This window comes from Chinchilla lanigera, unplaced genomic scaffold (assembly GCF_000276665.1).
Source record: "Chinchilla lanigera isolate Chin_1 unplaced genomic scaffold, ChiLan1.0 scaffold00025, whole genome shotgun sequence".
Taxonomy (NCBI): Eukaryota; Metazoa; Chordata; class Mammalia; order Rodentia; family Chinchillidae; genus Chinchilla; species Chinchilla lanigera.
Genome location: NW_004955426.1, coordinates 1007555 through 1032091, shown reverse-complemented (window position 1 = coordinate 1032091; position 24537 = coordinate 1007555). Strand labels below are relative to the sequence as shown.

Sequence of the window (24537 nt, the reverse complement as noted above, 5' to 3'; positions counted from 1 at the left end):
AAGAAAAACAAAGAATTTTATGTCTTTCAGGGAAAAAGCATGGTGACATATCTCAGTTTTTATTTAAGTAATACATTGTACTTGATTATGAGTTTAGGATAAATATAACCTTTATTAAGTAGAAAGTATAAAAAAAGAAGAAATGTAAGAGTAAAATAAAAGAGAAACAAAATGGAAGGGTTAAGTATACCAATCTATGTGTGAACACATTTAACTATTCTCTAATAAAAATAGCAATTCAGGGGCTGGGGATTTAGCTCAGCGGCAAAAGTGCCTGCCTGGCAAGCGCAAGGTCGTGAGTTCGGTTCCCGGTACCAGAGAAAAACCAAAAAAAAAAAAAAAAAAAAGCAATTCAAATTTATGGCTAAAAAAACTAAAAAGTTACGATGTTTATGAGAAACACACTTAATGAGATAAATGTTAAAATTTAAAGATTAGAAAAAATAGCAGCAAATACAGAAGATGCAAACAATGGAGCAGGAAAAGTGATGTGAGTAAAGCAGGATTTGATTTAGAAACACATTCATCATGGCCAGAGAGGGGAGTTATGTGGTGAAACAATCTCAACTTATACAGATGTGATAAATCTAATGAACAGAGAGGCACCAAAGAACATAGACTCTGGTGCTCAGAAAAAACGAAAGGAGTTGATGTAAAATAGTACTGTGGACATTTACATGCACATTGGGATGGGATACTCAAAAAAGAGCCACAAACAGTTAGAAATTAACATATTAATGTATCAAGTAAATTTTCAAGTTTTATCCATTGAGTGACCTTGTAAATTTGTCACATATATTCCAAGAAAATTGATAAGATACAGGAAGATGAAGGTCATTATTGAAAGACCACAGCCTTGGATTATGATTCACTGCAATTTAAGTAAAGAAGAAAATAATAAGCAAAGAACATGACCTCACTAAAAACAGAACATATATCTCTGTATGTTTACTGACTCAAAAGGAAAGAAAAGACAAAAAAATTACAAAGCAAATTAAAAGGCAAATAAAATGGGAACATTTCATCATTAGCAGCATTTTAGCATATCTAAATGTTTTTATTTTGAAAAATAAAAGGATATTGCACTTGTTTAGGGAAATCTTAGAGTTAAATAAAATGATAGTAGGATAGAAATAATAAAAATAATACAGAGATAAAATAATTTACTAGAAAAGATAAATACACAAAAATAATAAAACAGAAGTAAATACATGATTTTTTTTTTTACTGTAAGTTAAATGGTAACTCTAAGCTCTTTTAGTTGAGAAGATCTGTTACATCTAAGTGAAATGAAAACAGTTTTTAGTGTCCATCTTTGTTTCCCTGCAATGTGTATCCCAAAATCACTTTCAGGGCTGGAAATTTAGCTCAATGGCAAAACATTTGTCCAGCATGCTGGAGGCCCTGAGTTCTATGCCCAGTACTGCAAAAATCAACCTACAAATGAAATGTTATCATAGGAAAGTTAAACGTTCCAGTAGGGCTCTTAACAAACTTGTTTGGTAACTACTGAATTTTAATTTTTTTTGAAAGGTGAGTCATTTTACATACTTACGTGCTGAATTATCTGACAATTCCTAGGACTTCTGTTAATTATACCTTTTTTAAGCTTCTGAATTATAGTTTAAAGATAAGGACAAGGGACAAAACAAAATGTACAAGTAGAAAGTAGCAGTTAATGAAAGTGCCACCCTGAAATTGTGTCCAATGGGCTTCTGACCCACAGGGACATGGAGAATACTGTTATGTTTAAATATTTGCTTTTAAAATTTTCAGATTCACTTTGAGACTGAAGTGACTGAGTAAAATTTAGAGAAATAGTTTGAAAATACTGGGTAGACAACAATCACTTGGGGGCTTACTGTTGCTAATTTCCAGTGTTCAAAGGTTCACGAAATGCACAGCTCAGTTGTTTTGTGTGTGTGCACAGTTACAATCTAGATGGGAGATAGACTGTATTCTAGAATGTAATGAAGAGAATCTAAGAGATTATTAATTCTAGAATGGGCAAGATGAAGAGAAGATAGTGTATGCTATGATACTCAGGGAGTAGGGACAAGCAGAAAGAAGCCCTATCCACCCATAGCCATGAAGAAGAATTCATACCAGCATGGTCAAGCTGTGTGGAGACAGCAAGGGACCCTAACTCCTAAACTCTTTCTTCTCCTGTCCCCTGATTTCCTTTCCATGACTGCTGTTGACAAACCCAATCAGAGGCCAAAGAGCCGGTTATCCTAGTCTATAGAGAGGGTGACACAGAGTGAATACAGAGCACAAAGAAAGTCAGTCATCAGCTCAGCATTCTACTAACTGCTACAACAATGTACCATGTGTATGTACTTGGTCTCACAAATAGATATGTAGTGGCTCTTTGACAAATTTCATCTAATTAGGGAGGGCGCATCAGATTCTGCTAGTCCCTTGTGATTATTCAATCAATGGCTTCATTAGCCAGAATAGCATGAACTAGCTAATGCTAAATTGGACCTGGCACCCTGCCCTTGAGAACCAATCTCTTAATCCAAACTCAAAAGGGACTAAAACAACACTAAGTAAGTCTAAATCCAGCCTGAAAAGAATACTAAAATGGAACCAATCTCAAACTCCAAGCATATTGTACCGAATGTGCTATATTTAAAGTTTTTGTTTTTTCAAGATCTGCTGAAAATAAAGTTAGAATCATAGGAACCCCATCTTCTGCATCCTGCGGCTGTAACTGCTCTGCCCTGCTGACTTTCGGGGGTTGTACAGCTATGTTTTGCAGCACTTCATGTCTTGGAAAAGTGCTGTCCTAAACAGTATGTAAATTATGTGGACAACCTTTGCCACCTTGCTGGCTATGTAATTTCAGTCCTAACAGATATGTGTCATTGCATCACTAGGAGAATTGTTGCAGACACTGCTGTTGCTTTACTGAAACAAAACAAAATACAACACGATAACAGCAACAAAAAACAATTTACTAGCCAAAATTTGCAGCCATTAGCTTCTGACATAATGCAGAACTTGGCCTAAACTGACATGGACTGGGTAGTTTAATTAATCCATGCACCCTCAGATACAAAATCTCAGAAATAAGGGTGATTATATCTCAGCCAATAAGTAAAATAATATAGCTAATCAAATATGAAAAATAGAGTGGGAAAAATCAGGAATATAAAGAATAGCTCTGGAGAGAATGAGTTACGTGTTTTACCACCCGAGAGCTGAAATTACTTCATGCTGTGTTTTGAAATAGTACTTTTTTCTATGCATATTGAAACATTGAATTTCTGCGATATTATAGACAGTTTCATTATCCAGGAGGAAGAAAAACTTGGGAGCTTATAAATTTTGAATATTAAGATTTAAAACAATGCATGACACTTTGAGTTTTCAAATCAGAATATATGTTAAGAATCAAGAATCAATCGTATAGGTTACCATTCTGAAAGGGACAATCCAAACAGAAGAATCGTGTGTTATATGCTAGAGGTAAATAGTACTGTTCAGGCTGGGCATGGTGGCTCATGCCTGTAATCTCAGACTTTGGAAGGCTGAGGCAAGAGGATTATTGTGAGTTCAAGGCCAGTCTGGCCTACAAAGTGAGCTCAAGGCCAGCCTCAACTGCATAGTGAGACCCTGTTTGAAAAAGACAAAAAAAAAAAAAATACTAGTGTTCACTGTGGGTGTATAGGCCTTGCTTTCATTCAGTTACTGTGAATATATTTAATTCACAACAAAATTATGGAGAGCTCAGGTTATGAAAATGTTATAAAATATAACATCATATATAATTATGCAATAATATTAAAACCAAGAGATGTCCCTGTGAAGGAGCTGTTTTTAGTTTTCATAATTTCTGGTAAGTACAACACCAAACTAGTCTTAAACTTGCATAAAAATAATAATCAAAGTGACAATTGGCTCAACACCTACAAGTCATGGTTGGGAAAAATGGCTGCTTGTTTCCATTATAGTGAGAAATAGATTTTTAGACGCAACCAGGTGGAAAGGCTTTGGAAAGTGGTCAAAACTCTGGATTCAACTTCTCTTACTCCTGGACTGCCCAGGGACTGTCACCTGGCCTCAGATGAAATCATGTCCTGGAACTGCATGTATTTGAATTAGTTTTTCACTCCTCAGATTGGTCATTCCTTGTGAAATCACATCAACATATGCTCTCCATCTAGGCTTTGAAATCCAAACAAGACAATCTGCCTTCCAGAAGTTTTGCATGGTAGCCTGCCTGGTCTAACCTTCTTTGAGGCTACACACATCCATTTAATTCTTTTCATAATTCACCTACACTTGTCCAAAACACACACACATACTCACACACACTTTTAGTGGGAAGTTAGCATTAGAAAAATGGAGGGATGAGCAAAATTCAGGAGAAAATATGGGTGTCTCTCAGGGACTTCTAGATACTATCACTACCTGGCTTTCAACTAATGCTCAACTTCTTTTTCTAAGATTCCACTTAGATATATTTTTTTCTATGTGGAAGTTGATTAAGAAGTGTGTTATACTTTCTCCAAAGCGGTCACCAGTTTAGGGGCAAAACCGAGAATTGAAAAGGTAAGAAAAGGTGTAAACTTGGAAACACTCCTTATCCACACCCTAAGCAAGAATGAACAATATAAATTTCTCACTCAGTATATCAGTCTCATTTGTTCTATCAGGGTTTTCTGAAAGTCAGCACAAAATAGAGTCTGATGAAAAGTTCCTGCACTTTAAATTGTGCAGGCAGCATAGGAACCCAAAACACAAATATTAGGAAGATTTCTCAAAGTGTGCTTGGAAATTCTGGAGGTCCTAGAGACTCCTGGCAGGGACTCTCGGAACCAAACAGTCTTCTACTCATACTGAGAGGCTGACTTTCCATGCTGTTTCTCCTATGAATCTTCGATGGCATTTTCAAGAGACCACATGGTGAAGAATTCGCCTTTAGGTGCCCCCTACTCTTTGGAGTAGCTATCTTCACTTTTCCCACAACTTTTTAAAATAAATCATCTTCCTTTATTAAACAAAAAAGAGACAAACCACACACTATGTGATACCATCAATACTCTGACAGCTCAGGGAAGCTGTTCTGTGTATTCTTCTCTTTAAACTTTCCCAGTAAATAGTATTGTGTATAACCAATTCCAAAGAAAGTCACTCTTAGGAGTCTTCCTAAACTTCCAAAGGTAAAAAGTGCTGAGACCTGAAAGTTTAGGACCTGACAGAACACAGAAAGATGGAAGGGCCAGGAGGGTCTCCATGATGAGGAGATAAGTGATCAGAAACCTAGATAAAATGCCTTCATGAGCCAAACAGCTATCCAGGGATATTTCTTCCATCTGTGCCAGAGAAGCATTGCTTTTTTTTGAGACAAGGTCTCACTATATAGTTCAAGTTGGTCTTAAACTCAGTATACTCAGTATATAGCCCAGGCTGGCCTCAAGCTCATGGCAGTCCTCCTACCTCAGCCTCTTGAGTTATGGGATTATAGGCATGCACCACCAATTGTAGCTTTGTTTTCTTCAAAACTGACTTACATAAATTTTCTGTTTCTTTTCACAATTGTTGATAGAGAAAAACTATCCTCATTAGATTATTTATTTACAAAAAAATATGTTTTTCCACTCTTTCTGCTACATTGATTTTTTAATGATAACTAATAAGAAGACAAAACTATGAGGAAGCCAAGAGTTGGGGGATGGAGTTAGCTAAAAAAATGTCATTCTATGACTCTAATGTCATGTACAGTCTTACATTTCAGACTACAGTTACTCATTTGACGTACATATTTCTCAGTAAATGCCTTTCTGCTCAGTTGTATACCGATCTAAAGAAACAGTAAATTACTGCACAATGTGAACACTTTACCAATTGCAGGTTTATCCATCTCTAAGTTTCAAAATGAAAAATCCTACTAAGTAAACCAGTAACATTGGTTTGATCTCAACCCATTTAAAATCTAAATGGGTAATTCTACATTCTTGGGCCTATTAACATTTTCATTTTCACCTGAAGCATGATACACTGAAAGCAGTTAGCCAGGTGAAATAGATATTCTCGAGACAGAGACATAAAAATGAATTTTAAAAACACATTTGTGCTCATGGACAAACCACATCAACTCTACACCTCCTCGCTGAGCAGGCCCCTGGGTCCTTACCCCCAGTTAAGTTTTGGAATCATAGATGGGCTGCAGCACTGTTTTCAGGGACCCTCTCCAGTAGAACTCCTCCAAATGAGTTCTATAAGCTGCTAATGCAGCTCAGGAGAAAATGACCAGTTCACCACCGCAGCAGCTTGCTCTTAGAGTAAGTTTGTGAATTGACAGGCTTTTCTAGATGCCATCAGGAGTCCACTTCTGCTATAAATGAAGCTGATCAGTATGGTTTAAGCTAAGCCAGTGTTTTTGTTCCCTGGACCTAATTTGTAGTTAGTGACGATTAACATACTCAAATAGATTTAAATCAGCTCAGTTTTCCTATAAACAACAATTTTATCACTGAATTTAGAATGTGTAGAGGCTCAGCAGTGCCGCACCTGCCTGGCACATGCAAGGTCCTAAGTTTGATTCCAAGTACCACCCCAAAAGTTTAAGAATCCTTTTGTATATAATCACTATTTTCTTTATCCTTAAATAATATATTCTATAAAATATTTCCCTTACTCTGAACTTCATGTTGCTCTACGAATTTGCTGTCATTTTAGATAACATTTAAGCCTTCCCAACATGTCTAACCTTCCACAAAGAAAAAGTAAAAATGAATTCAAATCACTCGTCAGTTATAGATGTGTATAAATCTTGGTGTGATTACTTTTCATGGCTTACATAAAAATTAGTTTCTAACTCATTTGGCAAGAATCAATCTATCCTGAGTAAGTAAAGTGTCCATACTTCTTGACAAACAGATTTTAAACAAAGCCATCACTGTGAGGAGTCCAGCCCTGAACATGTTCATCTCAATTTGGGTGTTTATTATTCTTTAGATTTCCTGAGTTAACAGCCTCACAAAACACCCCTGGGGCTCCTCTTCATGACATTGCCTGAATCTGCTAGCTCTTTCCTTTTAGTGCATTATTAATACTAAAACAACCCTTTGGAGTTAAATTTACAAACCCTACTCTTTAGAGACCTTCTCCTGTTCTTGCGGCTTCAGCTTTTTTTATTGATGCCTTTGAGGGCTACACCTTTGACTTAAGATTTCATTTATGTGTAATCAAAATTTGATCTGGGAAATTATTAAAGACCCTAGAAAGATTAAACTTGTCAGTTTCTAGTAACGCCAGTATTAAAGTTGAGCCCAGGTTCCCTTTCTGTCTACCAGATGTGAGTTCCTACCATGTCCTCAAGCTCTGTGATTGAAAAAGTAGGCTTCAGCACTGAGTTCCCTGGACACAGCTCCTGCTAGTCATTCCTTGGAGAACACACAAGATGACAGTTTCCGCTTTTTCATGCCCATTTATTTAATATTTGTCATGTTCTGGGAAAGACGTCCAATCATAGCAAATCAGAGTGAGCAACGCCCGATAAATACCTGGAAACATTCAAACACAGGAGACGTGCGTGCCTGAGGCAGCACTCGCTGTCTGCCGGCTTTAACTGAAGAGAACTTAGCTGCTGCGAGAAACTGCCTGGCACCTGCCAGTGTGGACGGAACCATGCCTCCAGCGATCCACTGAAGTTGTTGAGTTATTTTATATTCTCATTTACTTCCTGCCTACTTCAGCACTGAGTCCCAAGAAATACTTTAAATGTGTCTCTTAATTAAGCACCACCTTTAAACACAGCATCCTGCTGCCATTGCCTTAAATGTCCACAATCCCTGCTCTCACCCTGTTACCTAAGAACTTGCTGTGTAACATAGTGCACGTGCATTTATTAAACAATTAAAATTTCTTGGAATCTGGTCCATTACTGGTAAGGTATCATGGTAGGGTAGTGTTAATTTTCTCCAGGCATCAAGGCAAGCTGCATGGAAGAAGTGATACTTAAGCAGATTTGAAGTTTGAGAATGAGTTTTGGCTGGGCCAAAGAGGAATTTCAGAGTGAGGGAAGAGGACAAACTTTTTCTCAATGCCAAAAGGTTGTGATTTTCATCTCTCGGCGCTGATACCAGGTGCTTATTTGTTTTCTGTTTTTATTGCAACCAGCAGCCCCTCTTAATGAATGATGTGTTAGATGACTCCTTTGCAAAATGAAGGCTTATGGAGTGTTGGAAGAAAATAATAGGTGATGTATGGGACAGTACTATAATAAGATTTTCAGGACAAACAAATCCCAATCAAGGTTTTATTACTATCAGAGCATGTAGCTATGTAATTAAGTAAGTAGATTATAATAACAATAACACATTCATTTGGCAGTTTATATTTTTCCAGACACTTTCACAGCCATTATCGCATTTATGTGTTCAAATTTGGAGAATCTACGATGCTCAGAGACAGGATAACGGAAAGGGTGGTGAAGGACATTCACTCTCAAGTTCGACTGCAGTGCCAGAATCCCAGGCCCACACTGACAATATGAGACCAGAGTCAGCTGGTGAGACCCTGAGTTCCCTCGACAGCAGAAGAGAATGACAGCACCTTCCTCACTGTGATATCATCAATTAGGTTACTGTCAGCTGCTCAGGACAGTCCCTGGAACTGAATAGGACTCAGTATGGGAGTGCTGGAGGCAGCACAGTGGTGCATGCCTGTGATCCCAGCAGTCAGGGAGGCTGAAACAGGAGGATTGCAAGTTTGCACCCAGCTTGAGAAATTTAGGGACTTACCAAAACCCTGTCTCAGTTAAAAAATTAAAAGGGGATGGGTATAGCTTGGTGCAAAAGACCTGGGTTCCATCCCCAATACCCCAAAGAGAAAGAAAAGGAAGGAAGGAAGGAAGGAAGGAAGGAAGGAAGGAAGGAAGGAAGGAAGGAAGGAAGGGAAAGGAAAGAAAGAAAGAAAGAAAGAAAGAAAGAAAGAAAGAAAGAAAGAAAGAAAGAAAAAGAAAAAGAAAAAGAGAAAGAAAAAGAGAAAGAGAAAGAAAAAGAAAAGAAAAAAGAGGAAGAAGAAAGAAAGAAAGGAAGGAAGAGAAAGAGAGAGAAAGGACTGCTGTTACTAATGTTACCATTATCATCGTCGTCCGTGGCTACATAAACCTAAGGGAAGACTAGGATCCAGATCTGCTAACTTCTAGTCCTGGTTGTTTTCTCTTTTTCTAACACACACACACTGTTATTCTATTAACATGAGTGTGATTTAATGAACAGCTTAGGAAGGCCACCCTGGAGCACTCTGGCCTTTTCTATACTGTTATGTAATATGTAATTTAATTAAGGTTGCCTATGTGCTGGGACAGATGTTCAGCTAAAGTAGGGGAGAATTATCAGTTCCAGGTAAGGTCTCTTTAAATCTGTGCAAACAGAACAAGTGCACATGGCCATGGAAACTAAAACACCTGCTTCACTGAATCAGAAGAAATCGTGCAGCATCTATGTCAGTGTGTCCTACAAGTGGCTCCGAATTTTGTAATGAGCATCTGGTCTTCTAGTACTGGAGAGCAAGCTTCCCCCAGTCCACAGCTGGGGTGTCTAAGCAGCAGTTGAAGGCATGCATATTTTTGTTGCAAGCAAAGGGATCTCTACGTAAGGAAGACTTTTTGAAACTCAAAGTGTTGATATGTATTTAGTTATGACTTAAATAGTCCCTTGAGGTTAAACAATAGTAGCAACTCCTTGACTTGGAGACAGAAGGCAAAGATCTGAATGTCTCATCCTCAGATTACCAGGTGTGTGACACTAGCTGTTACTTTATCCTCTGTATTCCTCTAGTTACACTTTTAGGAATAATGCAAAAGATACAAGTCCAGTTGTTTCCACAAGTTGCTATGCAGTCTCTAATCAATTCATATATTTGAAAACCAATTAAGACATTGGCGCTGTACTCAGAATCATTGCTGCATATGTCTTCATAGCATTAATAGGATCAATCATGTAGTTTCTTTGGAGTTTTTCCCATGGCCAATGGGACCTATGGGATTTTGATCTGACCAAGGACCAAAGACTACCCCAAGCATGATCCCTCTGTGGAACTGGTTGACCCTCCTCTCCCTGGCCGGAACAGGTGAAACCTTTTGAGAACCTGGATCAGATCTGAAGTCTCTCCCATGATGGGGGACACCCAGCAAGGTCAACAAAGTGTGACAACAAGGACATCTACCGTCTCTCCTCGTTCATATTTCTTCTGGAGCAATTAATTCCCTTCCCCTCAGTGGAATGTTAGGGCCGACCTCTTTCTCTTCCCCGAGCATGGCCCATCTTCCAGCTCAGCTGGTGCATGTCCTCAGGATGGAAGCCCAGTTCTACCTCTAGGCTTGTGGTAAAGTCAAAAGTTCTGAAGAAAAGATATGTACATATAATTTAAAGCACAAAAACTATAAAAATTTTTTTAATCTTTGGCAAATTTGTACTTTCTACTTCAGTGCACAGTAATGTTAATAAAATGAATGGAGAATTAGTTATATGCACGATTCTGGTTCCATTGTAAAGTAATTAAGAAATGTCCTATAATTGTAACCTTTTTCATATTTTCAAGCCTCCAAAATTGAATGAATAAATGGTGTTGATTTGAAACCAAGTGAGCAGTGGAGAAAATCACTCTAAAATGCATACAGGGCTTTGGCTATTTTCCTGACGCCTGTGTCCTTGCCAGGTGAAAAGCCGGGGTTGTGAGATGATGATTTGTTGCCCTTGTGGCAATTACCTTTGTCAGAGTACATCTAGATTTCAGCGCCTGAGCTGCATGAGCGCGGTAATGAGACAGGCGATGTTGGCTTGTTTTCACGGAGTATTGATCAAATATATAACTGATTCTATAAAAGATGAGCAGATTTGTTTATGCCATCGTTTTTTTTCAGGAGCAGATAAGCCATTTTTTAACTGAAATTCTTCTGAAACATGACTTTACACTGTCACCTTAAAATCCTGCACAAACACCACCTGTAGGCTTCAGAAGACGTGGTAGCTGTCTGAGTCTTTCCAACATCCACAAGGTTACTGTGCTTGCTAAGTACATACTCAAGAAAGTCCATGAGAACAAACTCACATAATCTCTTGGAAAGACCAGTAACTAGGCAAATAAAGGCACACAACTCTTTATAGAGTCTGTTAAACTACTAGAAATTAAAGTTTGCCTTTGACATCACTGTTTCGGCAGTTCCAAAGCCTTTGCACTGTCGTGGCATCAGCTATAACCTTAGTGGCCCTCAAGGGGCATTGTCCCAGGGAGGCTGTGGTCAGTGCAGGGCAGTGTGTCCAGGAGGATGGTCATGAAGGAAAGAGCCGAGAGCCAAAGCAAACCACAGTGGGAACCCACCATTCTCAGGTAGGATGGTGACCACTAACCTGAAAGGGCCTTTACTATTCTGCTACAGCTCAGTCTCCTCTATTAAGCTGTGAGCTTCATCATCATTGCCCTCCCAGTGCCTTCCTCTCCCTGCTCCTCCTCCTCCTCCTCCTCCTCTTCTCCCTCCTTCCCCACTTCAGTTAGTCCCCATGTGCCACCACCCCCATGGAGTCTCCTTCTCTATCTTCCAAGTCTTTTCTGTATCTCAACCTTCCCATTGCCTGAGCCATAGAGTACCCTTGACCCTGCCCACTCCTGACATGTGAGGGAAACTCCTAATGCATCTCTCCACAGAGGCATCATATGTCTGCTGATTGGGCCTGTGAAGCCATCAGTATGGATTCAGTGATTTGTGCAGGTTAATGGAGACTTAACCGTCTGGTACATACTGTTTTCTTGGGAGTATATGTTTTATTTTTTTATTTTTTTTTTTTTGTTTGTTTGTTTTTGGTTTTTCTCTGGTACCAGGAACCGAACTCACGACCTTGCGCTTGCCAGGCAGGCACTTTTGCCGCTGAGCTAAATCCCCAGCCCCGGGAGTATATGTTTTAAATTGAAAGGAAAAGAATTACAACTGCTCTTGCATTGTGCCCTTCATGATGAAGTTGGGGCTGGATGAAAACACTTTTATACCCTTGCTTAAATTTTTTTTTCCAGAATTTGTTACTCCCAAAATAGCAACTCTTCCCTCATTGGTTAAACGTCTTATCATTTGATATTCAATGATAAAACGTAAAGGATCTTCAGATTGTTTAGAAGGACCAGCGGAGCCTCAGAGGGAAGGGAAGGTCTTAAATGCAAAGATCATGAGAAGCGATGCTGTTACTAAAGGGAGAACACACTCACTGTTGTCCTTTAAAATATTTAAGCCTTTTAGGGTGCCATTTAAAATATTAACCCTGGTCCTATTCGTAAAAAGAAAAAGCATGAAATCGCTCACACTGGCTGGCAGTAACACTATCATCTAAAACAAAAAAGATATAAGATGATTTCATGGTTATACTATAGTTTATGTGCATATTACTTTCCATGGAAAAAGAGGTGGCTCTTGCCATGGTACAAGGAAACGTAAGAAATCTTAACACTGTTGAATTTTTGTCCCCTAACACACTCTTCTTACTTCACTCACCTCAGATATATACAACAGAACCAGCAAGTATATTTACACTCCACTGAATTCCTTTTAATCCTCAAAGTGAATATTAAGCATCAGTTTGTAAAATGTGCCTGAAAAGAAAATGGACAAACTTTAAAAGGATGCACCCATCTAAGTAGAACATAAGAAAATAAAATACAACTTCATATGCAAATTATAATTAAATGATAAGCGCTTCCACATCAACCACATTAGCAGCAGCAATTTTGACACCATACCTTCTCTTTGTTCTCCTACTGAGCCTTGCTGCGACAGCAGAGATAACTATTCATCAGAGAGTATGTGAGAGCAGGGTGAATTCTACATTGTACAAAGAGCTATTAATAGTTTAAGCCCTGTCTACGCTCCTGCACTGGGGTCTCACATCACTATATGATAGCATTTGTCACCGATTGGAACATTTTGAGTATTTTAGCATCCGATTGCTTGGTGAGAGATATAATTATATTAACACAATTAACATGTATCAAAAAAGTAGACTTTTACATTAATTCATATGTTTCTGATGCTGTCTGATCCAAAAATAACTACTTGATTAACTAATTTTTCTCCTAAGAAATGTCTCTATGTAGGTCAGGATGAGATCATTTGAAAAATCTACTCCTTTGAGAACTTTTAAACTGCCAAAAAAATATCTTACTTGAGAACTGCAGACAAATTATATGGTCATTTTAGTTCTCAGAATTCAAAGCAGAGATGGCTAGAATCATGTGCATGTGATAATTCTAGGCTACTCTCAATAAATAATACATGTCATTTCTGCTTCACTGAGACTGTCACTGACTGCTCTAAATGACTTTCAATGCAGGGCCCAGCCTGCTCTCCCAGAGTGCACTTCAGCTCAATTCCAAACCTGAAGGGTCTTTCCAGTATCCGGCCAGCTACCATAGCAACCAGACTTTGGCCCTGGGTGATACAGCCCCTTCGCAGCTCCCAGCCCGCAGCGCTCAAGCCCGGGCTTCCAGCCAGAGCTTCAGCCAGGTACGTGCCCTCGCTGCGCTGTGTCCATGGGGTCCGAGGGACAGGGACAGGGGAAGCCAGGGCGGTGGTGAGAGACATAGCCTGCCCTTCTGTAGGCATGGCCCACCACTTACGGAAGAGCGCCCTGGAGCTGTGAATGAGGAGCAGGAATGCCAAAAGGCGATTGTGGAGTAACACTGAATGTGAAATACATTTTCTTCAGGAAAGTGTCAGTGGCTCATGCTATATACACTGGATATATTTAGGGGTGTGAATATGCAAATGGGCATCTATTACTATATCTGTGTCTATATGTGATGTAAGTGTGACATCCCTTCTGAGTTGCTGTGTGTACCTAGGAAAAGTAGTATGTATTATTTTTTCCTCAGACAAAAGCATGCATTTATTCTTTGGGGTTAATCCTATCAAGGAAATAGTATAAATGTGTAATCAGGTGTATAGAACGATTCCGCAGATAATTGTGACCCTTTAGGAATAGTTACACTTTGTCAGCTCTGATTTTGAAATGTGTCCTTAATTATTTCTTAACGCATGAGTTTGTTCTTAGAGTTTCCCTGCACATTTATTATCTGCAGTTGAAATTAACTCGGATGAAAAGGAGCCAGTGTTAACCTGGAAATCATTTCAAGACAGATGTAAATGTTGCACCATATAGGTGCCTCATATTTTGTTTTTAATGGTTGGTACAAAATATAGTTAATCAATCTACTAGAGTTAATATATTGGAGAGTTATTGTGTTCAATGAGATTTAAACTTCTTTTTGGTGGCATAAGGCGTTTTTTAAATCTCTGTGCTTTTGTTTCTCACAATCCACAAGCCACCCTTGCATGCTGATGACCTTAGTTTCACTTCTTGTGCTTTCATGGGCACTCCCTTTGCCAGTCACCCTCGACACCTCACTGCCACCGCTGGCTCCAGTAACCCCTGCTCTGTATCTGTCCCTACTTTCTTTCTATTTACAATGCAATCACAGGCTGCTGAGGATGAGACCTTTTCATCTTTGCATCTACAGCACCTAGCAGAATCCATGGCCCCAGAAAATGTTTGCAGAGTGGTAAGCGACAGAGAAAGTCTCAGTGGCCTAGAGCTGCCACCACACCACATTCAGATATGTGACACAAACCTTAGTGAAGGGTACACTAAAAGTTTTCATTGCATTTCAATGATTAAATGATCATCTTAGCAATACTTGCAGAAATGACTGCCTTATTCAAACAACACCCTTGTTCATGGGTTGCTTCATAACTTTACCTTTTGATGCTGAGCTATAGGAAAACAACATCCCTCTGTGAAATAAGGGGCTTGTCTCTTCACCTCACATTAAAATTCTGCTTTAAAGTTTAATCGGAAAGTCTCAAGTTGTAAAAATATCCAAGATGTGTATTTCCTGTCATTAGCGATATAGTTTTAAGGCATCAATAAATGTGCGTGCTGAGGGTCAGAACTTGAGTTTGAGGCAAAGTTTGTTGGAAGACTCACCTAGCATAAGTGTAGGATGAGCCAGTCCAAACGCCCACACCAAGAGGTGAAATGCTGTTCTAATGCAGTCAACTAGCACAATAGAGAGTGTTGCTGGCTATCTGAGCTCCTATTCATGTAGTTTAGCAGTTGTTATTTGTACCCTGGTTTACTTCAGCTGCGTGCTGCAGTATGCAAAGCATATGTTATTGTACATCCTACAGGACCAGTGACTTTAAAGGAATCCTAGAGAAATGTTGAAGAGGTTAACCAACATTTTCACTGGTTATACCCTTGGAAGAAGGAAGGCCACATCCATGTTAGCAGCATCTCTGCTCTTCTGACCTTGGAGTGGTTTTTCAAAGCCTATGATACATTCATTTCAGTATTCTGAATGCTGTTAAGTGTTTCCTTCAAAGCCAGATTAATATTTAGCATATCCTGTAGTTACAAAGTGCTGCAAAGCTAGTAAAGTTCCAGTTGTGACTGACAGATGCCAAACTAATTAAAGAAGGTCAGTAGTCAACCAACACAAAAATACTTCATTTTGATGTTGTTGGTGCTTAAAAGACATGTAGTTTTAAGTAAGGCAATGGTTTTCTATCTGGCTCACAAATCATGTCCGAATATAATTTCACATAAGTATCATGAATGTTCAAGATTCTAATTTCATTTTTTGACAAGCTCTTGTTGACCCAGCATACTGTTTATTGAATGTGCGTTGCAGGTTCTATGCAAAGCACTAGCAAGGCACACAGAGCCTGCATCATTCCCTCGTACCAGTACCAGAGCAAAGCCACAAGTCACAAAAATTGGCATAAAACGTTAGTTCTCTTGCAATTCCTTCCATGAAAACCTTTAAACACCGTTCTCCTCAGCTCTACTACGAGTTTGTGAAGCTGGGCTGAAGGACAGCAAGTGTACAACCCTTTCCGCTAGACCTGCAGGCCCTCCCAGGAAACGCCGTGAGCCCATTCATGGGTATTCTTTCAAACCCACCTCTGTCTTTGGTTCTGCTGAGCTACACCTCCCTGTGGCAGCCTCTAAGTGGGCTGTGTAGATTATTAGTCCACCCCATCTCCTTCACCAAGCCAACCTCTGCCTTAGTGCTGGCTCTTCTCAGGAGCCCTTCAAAATGCAGCTGCTCTTCTAGTTCCTTTTTTGTAACTCTGAGTCATTCTTTGATGCATGCAAGATGTTTATCTTGTGGCCACCAATGCCATCCTGAAGCTTTGTGGTTGAGACGGAGTAGGCGAGAAAATATACAGAAGTCCTGTCTTCAAGACAGTAAGAATGGAGGCTCAGAAGATCAGCACAGTGAATAACTAAATCACATAACATATTGGAGGATGGTAGATTCTCTAAGAAAGAAATGGACACAGAATAGTATAAGTAAGATTCCAACGGCAGGATGGGGCCCAGCATGACATGGGACATCATGGAGGAGACTTCGGGGCAAAGATGTAATAAACAAGGAAGGAGCTACAAGACAAGATGGTGGCAAACATGGTGGCTCCTTTATGGGGCAATTTGGCTGGTTGACAGAATAGCAGGGATGGCAAGGGCCGGGTACGGAAGTCTACAAGGTGGTGGGAGACCAAGTTGCTCATTGTGGAGATCTTGTCATTAACTAAAAATGAAGCGAGGAGCCCACAAAGAATTTTGAGAAGAGAAGCAACATGACCTACCTCATACATTAAAAGCACCATTGTGTCACTTCACATATTATGTCCTATACTTAGCTGCATATAAGTTTGTTTCATCTCATTAGCCAGTGGAATGCAAGAACCAGAACCATGCAGAATTAATCTCTGTATCCCACTAACTGGCCTAGGGTTAACCAAGTATTCCTCAGGTTCCTCCAAGATGAGCCAGATTATGTATAACTATATTGCACAGATATTCTAGAAAGGCAAGAAAATTTTTTGAGAAGCAAAATTGCCATTTCTTTTTTATCTTGGTTGTCTGTTGGATGTTCCACTGAATTTATATCGTAAAAGTCTTCATTCATGCCATATCACAATTATAAATAGACCACTGGCTCCCTTCCGCCAGAAGCCAATGTATTCATTCTTAGAAATGTTAGAACACTGTGCACACTCACCTCAGGTAAATGTGAAGGGCAAGGGAACTGTGGATGGTAGCGAGCTAGACTGGGGCATCCTGTAAGGTACAGAGGAGGAAGTTCCCAATGATCACTTTCCCAATAAGTCCCGATGATGGCAGAATGGAAAGAGATACAGAGACAACTATCATGATATCATGTTAGGTAATGTTTTTGAGAAAAAATTCACCTGTAACCTTGGAAATCAAAAGATACACATTTAGAGCAGAAATCATGTTGTGTTATATATTTTCCATGGCATGTTTGCGGGATATTGGCAAGATACTTGTTTTTAAAATAGCTTACAAAATGACTGCCTGTTGTTAATCCCTATGCTTTGCTTGTCTTTAAAACTTCCTCCTCTACTTTCTCTTTCTAATATATTTAAGTTAGCTTCAACAACTGAGATGTGTCTCACTGCAGGGAGGGTGTGCTTTACTATAATATTGCCTGTTCTGAGCAAATATTTGGATTATTAAAGTTACAATAAGTGAGTCTTTTGCTGAAATAATTTTATATGTACTGTATTTTTTGCCAACACTTATGTAGGTCTTAAGAAAGAGTTGGCATCAAGAAATCTCTCTTTGTGGAGCCTTTAAAATAAATTTGCATAAGGTCCTTATGTCACTGTTTTAATTTTTTCTCTATTTTATTGACACTGGGAAATCCAGAAATGGCCATATGAATTACTTTTCAGAGTATTTATTGGTGATGTCACTAATCAAATGTTTATTAAAGGGAGTTTAAAAGAAAGGGAAAATCTATTGCTAAAGATACAAAAATCAGCCAGGCATAGTGGCACATGCCTGTAATCTCAGGACTTGGGAGGCTGACACAGGAGGATTTCCACAAGTTCGGAGCAAGCCTAAGCTACAAAGTGAGTTCAAGGCCAGGCTGGACCCTGTCTCAAAAAGATAAATAAATAAATAGATAAATAAATTAATAAGCAAAAAATATCTACACCATCATGTAGAGAACTGGGGAAATGATTACAGTGCCACCCCCTTATACTGGCAGGGACAATATGATGTGAATATGATTTACAAAGTTCTCTCCACCTGCCCCCTCCACCATTCCCATAGACAAATAGAGAGCAGTGATTATAGTTTCCATCATTTTCTCCAAGGTAGTTCCTTATGGTCCTTCTAATGGAGATGTTCTCAATCCTTCCCAGTGTTCAATCACTAAAGTGTGCTCGTTTGGGTACCATTTTTCAATGTCAGTGCGATGTCACCATCTGGAAGCCCAGTCCTTCCTTCCTCACTCTCCATAACAATTCCAAGCAGGGAAGACTTCAGAGATCATGGTGGAGCTCTGTGTATAAACTGTCTCTTTTCTTTATGTTACGTACTAGGTTTGACCAAAACCACTACCATCAGAAGAACCACGAGACAAGCACTTAATGGCTTTAATTGACTAGCTCTAACATCAGACCTTCCTCATAGTACCAAGAGTTGCTTCCTTTTGAATTATCAAGTGGCATTTCTTTTGAAAATCACTGCAAAAAGAAGTTAGCGAAATCTTGTGAGCCTTGGTAGTTGTGCAAAAATATTCCATCCCAGGGAGTAGGTTCAGGGAATGCAGCTTTTTGGGGGATGTAGATTCATTATAATTGCATTATGTTATTATAGAAACATTTTGCGTTATACCTAAATACGATTCTTTGCATTTTAGAGTTGGCAGTTACGTCTGGCTTCAGTCATGAGAGTGAGTGGCTTTGTCCATGCATGTGTGCAATCCTGATGCTCCAGCGGACTGAATCAGTGAGGTGGCAGCGCGGAGTTGATAGTAAATCACATTACTAGGCTGTCCTCAGTCAGAAAACACCTCTTCCAAGATGTCTCCTTAATGTCCAGAAGTACTCAGAATTCATTCTTTCCTCCCAAACCCTTGCAAGGGTACATTTCCATCACTGTTTGGCCTCCTGTCTTACTTTCTCACCTCTTAACCCGCTCTGTGTTGAGGCAGTCCCCTCGAACATCAGCTCGACTCTTTTCTAACTCAGTCCAGGACCACATTCGTGGTGCTTGCCTCCTCTGAGCCCCTGAGCCTGGAGGCTCCGCCTTCCTTTGAAATGTGCCCCCCTAGCTGTCCTTCCTATGACCCGTGCCTGCCTGGGAAGAGCACTGTGGCCAATAGTGACCTCATTCCCCATCAGCCAGTGCTGTCTGCAATGGGGACACCATTAGGGAGAGGGTTGCCAGTCTGTTGCACCCACAGAAGAACGGGAAGGGATGAATATAGTAATTGAAAAGGCAGACTGCTGATCACAAGTCATGGAGCAAGCCTTTGGGAAGCCACCAACCAGAGACTCCAGGTCTCCTTTCCAGACATCCTTGGCCTGGCAGCTGAGCATGCCCGGGGATACTGGGCAAGTATCCCTCCTGTCCTGGAGCTAGGGGCCATGGTGACCATTTCAGGAAACTTGGCAGGTCTAAATGTGTCTTCACAAGGGCTGCCTGTAAATCATGAATCTGCTTTAAAAACTGAGCTTTTGTTCAGTGACACAGCTTACACGTGATTGGAAGTCAAGATGCCTTAGAGACTGCTAGCTCTCTGGTCTCTTATTAACTGGGTACAAGCATTGGGGTCCCCCCTTCTTTCTTTTTTTTTGTTTTCTTTTCTTTCATTGCCACTGTCAGATCGCCAAAGAATGAGAACTAAATAAGTTTCTAGGTTTCAAAAATCTGGTGACCTCTCTGCCATCTCTCTTCTCTTTATATAGAGATGTGAAGATCAGGAAACAACTGTGTTTAGTATTGAGACTGAAGCCACTCTCCACTCTGAGAGCCCCATATTTGCAGGGGTTCAGCTCATTTTTCCCAAAAAGGAGTAGTATCATCTTTGTGAACTGGAGAGTAGGCACCACAAATAAAGATGCAACAATAATAGAGTTCCAAAATAATGTCAGCGCAACACACTCCATGGAAGAGGACTGCTGAGCACTCTTAGCAGCACCTCTCCTATGTGCACCTCGGAGATAGTCAGCTCTTGTCAGTGGTTTTTTGAGTTAGTGAGTGTACTGATGCAGGGAGCTTAAGAATTATTAGTTAGTGGCTGTGGGGAATAATGTATGTGTTACTTGAGGTCCTATTTCTGTTGTCTTTCTGCACCTTCCCTTTAAAAAATCTTATGGCAGTTACATGAGTTCTCCATGTGCTACTAAGCACTACATGCACAAAAACAGGTACACATAGAATATAAAAGTCACAACTGTGCTAAATCCTAAATCTTACCTCAGCTGAAACTTATATAATAGCTAACTTTTCAGAGATTTGATGAATTATTATTTTGTATTTTCTCGACTTTCCCACAGTGCCAAGAAAACACAGAACTATGTCAAATGTGCCCAAAGGTGGCCTATTGATAAGCATTTAATCAGTGCATCTACACGAGAGGATTTCTCTGTGAATGTTTTGCTTCCTTGTTAGTTTCAGAGATGGATCCCTATTTTCAAGATGTGGGAAAGACAGAGCAGTCTTTGGACTGAGCCTGATCCCAGGAACTGAGATCAATTCTCAGATCCTCATAAATAATTTATTTCAATTTTCTTTACATATGCACACACATTCCCAAAGTTTCTAGGGAAGGACTGTATAGTATCTTTTAAATGAAGTGAAAATTAGCCTGTTGTTTACCTTTAAAATTAGATTTATGAATATATTCTATTCGTGTAGTTTTAAAATGGAATTGTCTTCATGAAAGTAACGTGGATTAAGTTGTGCAGGTGAATATTTGTTCATGTTATTCCTTATCCTGCAATAGGTAATAATAAGTTTTTCTGTGGCATGTGCAGCAGGCTTGAAGCACAGGCTATGTGTCCCTAAGTGGTAAGAGTTACTAAATAAAGATATGTAATCAAAAGAACAAATGTGCAAAAGTGGAAATTGCTCCTGAAAGGTCACTGTTTTTGTCCTCTGATGGAACAAAACAAGTTTCTCTGTTAAGCCAAAAACCATTTTTTTAGCACTGATTCCTGTATAAGCCATGGTGTACAGTTGAACATTGTTTATTGCAAACTGCAGCCAGGCACACACAGCTGGACAGTCCAGTAAGATGGCCACTAGTAACATGCGGCTAGGTAACTTTAAGTTAGGTAAAAGTAAATGCATGCTAAAGTTTAGTTACTGAGTTGACTAGCTGCACACGTTTTAAGTACTCAGTAGACCTGTTTGTCCAGCAGATGCCATATTGGAATGTGCCCTTTTAGAACATGTCCTAAGACGCAGTAAATCTATGGACCCTGCTGCCACACACATGCCTCACCAGTATGTCTGCACCCCAGGAAGCCTCTTCGATAGAGAATAACTTTTCAGACAAATAGATTCAGGAGGTGTTCTTAGAGTTGCATTTTAACATAGAGTAAACAATACCACTTAGAATATTAAAGAGTATGTAACTTTTTATTGCTTGTTTTTCTTTCTTTTCCCATGTAAAAAAAATCACTGGCAAAATTTCACGAAGATCCTTTGGTCAATTTCACAATACTGGAAAGATTTTTGAATTGGCCATCATCACCTGCCAAAATGTCTGAAGCTAATGTCTGAAGTTTTGACACTTCTCAGAACTTCTACAGCTCTGAGGACCATTTAAGGAAGCAGGAACCTTGCTCAGCAGGGTTGGTGCTACATGACTAGAAGTTCCACCAGACTACAAGAGAAGGTTTTTGCATAAGTTATCGAGAGTTTTCCTGAGATACAGTCCATTCCAATAAGTAAATATCAGAATGAACACTGATTTACTATTGTTTTAAATGGCAAACTACGAAATTATTAACTAAATTAGTTACTTCAGTTAGTATTTACTTGATTAAAATTATTATTTGGTAATGGCACCGTGAGCTGCATCATAGGGTGATTATTAATGTTACACACCCAAGGCGTTGACAGTGTCGTAAGCAGGGAGTTCCCCTTCGTTTCTCTGGTTCCCCTCCCCGTTATCACCCTTAGGAAAGGTTTTCAGAAATGCACATTGACGGCTTTTCCATCTGGATTCTGCATGGCTGAATGCTGCCAAGGCCCCCGTCATCAGGGAGCCCCAGTAGAGCTTCAAATAAAAAGGTCTGCAGCTCAGTACAACTTCTCAGAACAGCAGCATCTGGCCTGTGGGAGCCTGTTAGAAGTGAACCCCCAAGCCCACTTGGGGCCTCACGAACCGTAGTCTCGTCTATCAGTGGTGCGCAACTTCGGTGAGCACCAAGGTTGCCTGGAAAGCTTGTTAAATGCCACATCTTGGGCCCATGCCCTACAGGTTCTGTTCATTTTACAGCAGGGTGATCCTGCTGCTGGGGCTTGGGCACCTCTCGGAAAACCACTGTCTAGAAAGAACTATTCTCATACTTTTTTCATATTAGGTTGCACATTACAATTAACTGATGAGGCTCCAGAAAGCCCATCTTCAGAGATTCTGAAGGGTCCCATCTTCAGAGATTCTAAATTAAAAGGCTAGACTATGTAATAAGTGTTGAGTTTAGATAGACAGACACACGAGATAACAGAGATTGTTATGGGATATGGGTAGTTATGGGTACCTATAGCTACGTATAGGTATAGATATAGCTAGATACAGGTTAGATATATAGATGATATATAGGTAAGGTATGGATATGGATAGATATAGGTATATAGATATAGAGGGTATAGATATATAGATACAGATATAACTGAGGTAACCAGATTTGAGATACCCAGATTATTTTGTGCTCAGAGCTTCTGTTAGTGAGGAGCTCTAAGCTTCTCTGGCTGGAGCTGGACCATTTCCCTGGGGCTTAGGGGAGCACACGGGTTCTGCCAAGCCTGTTCGCTGTCCTCCAAACACAAAAGCCCTCATTGCCCAAGCCTCTGGGCCAGCTTTATTAATCACTCTTTCTTTCTTTCTCCAACAAAAATTCCTGTAGTTTCAGCTGTTCTGATTGCTGGAAACCTTTCACGGGGCAAAATCATGGAGACTGCATTTTGTCTTCACTCCTACTGCTAAACTCAGAATAACCAGTGTGGATTAAAATATTCCACTCACTTAGTAAAATCTATTAAATACATATAATACAAATAAATGAGCACACACCCCGGCGCAGAGCAAGTCTGTCAACAAATATTGCATGTCCGTCTCACAGCACACTGCTCAGTGGAGCATTTTGATGTTGCGCATTGAATGCCTGGGCTCTGTCCGTGGTCCAGGCCTCCCAGCGACAATCTGGAATGCTGTCTATGTGCCCTTCAAAGGGCCAGCCTCTCCTCTGGAATGGCCATCCCCAGCCCGGAGCAAGGCATCCCTGAAACCTTTCGTGGGGGGTGCCTGCCTGTCTCTCCCCTCCTCTCCAGCTGGCTCTCTCTCCTTCCACCCGACCTGCACCCCTCATTTCATTACCTTCCTTCCCAGCTTCTCTCTCATTCTGTGTACAGTCCTGCCCCCTTTTCACACCGGCGGGCTCTCAAAAACCTTTCTCCTCCCGGGAAAGCCTGGAAGATCCCAGACCTCCTGCCTGGAAAGGGTTGACAATGCAGTGTTTTCATTCGCATGCAAATTTGTCTCTGGATGAGATTCACGGAAGTGCTTTCCCTCCAACTGTCTTTCCAGCTCCACCCCGGCTCTTGTTGTCTTTTGTGTTCTTGTAAATAAATGAGAGGCAACTGGCTTTCAGTTGGAAGACGCAGCTGCAGGGGGCTCTTAAAAGCAAGCTAGAGAGAGGAAGCGAGGGGTGCTGAAAGATTTGGAGCTCAGGGTTAAAATCTAGAAAAGGAGGCTTTTTTTAGTCGTTTCATTTAGGACTGCTCTGACTCCTCTGGAATTGTTTTAAGTCCTGAAAATCCAAGCCTACTCCTTCTGGCTTGCTCTCTCTCTCTCTCTCTCTCTCTCTCTCTCTCTCTCTCTTTCTCTCTCTCAACTTTTCTTCTCTCAAAAGAACCTACAGCATACTAGCGGTAGAATAAATTCTAAGTATGTTTATTTCTGACGTCCTCAGATAGTTATGCAAGTTGGCCAGTTCTGGAGGTGGAAAGTGTATCCAGGGAAGTGATGCGGGGACAATATTTAGTGCCCGAATTTTTCGTGGAAACGGAGAGGGCCTTGAGGGAAATGAGGGCTGCCTGACTGAGTGGCCCTTTACAGTTTTTCTGGGTGTAGTTAATGCAATGCCTCTGCCAGTCCAGAAACACCCCAGAACTGTGAGCAAACACCTGTCTCCTTGGCCAGACGTGACTTCCATCCTGTGGTCAGCTGTCTTTGCTAGTTAGGTTTCCTCTCTGCTGGCAAAGGAAGGAGCGGGCCCGGGAACATTAAGGGGCGTGGGTGCCCGGCTCCACCGGAGCGCAGCGTGGCTCCAAAGCCACCCGAGCGCCCCGGTCCGCCTCCCGGCTGGGGCCGGGCCGGGCCGGGCGGGCCGTTCGCTTCCCCAGGCTAAGCGCGCGTGTTCTCTCCTTTCCCGGGCACAGGGCACGACGAGCCGCGCCGGGCACCTGGCGGGGACCG

At 40.6% G+C, this 24537-nt stretch overlaps 1 protein-coding gene across 1 annotated transcript in view; it reads left to right on the top strand.

The window, feature by feature from the left end:
• Positions 1-24537, top strand: part of LOC106148683 (catenin delta-2-like) — a gene marked incomplete at its 3' end in the record, with an annotated part of 357080 nt that extends 332543 nt beyond the window's left edge. Inside the window, 2 exon segments of the mRNA XM_013515023.1 lie at positions 13335-13507; positions 24501-24537. Coding sequence (XP_013370477.1) covers positions 13335-13507; positions 24501-24537 — 210 coding nt within the window.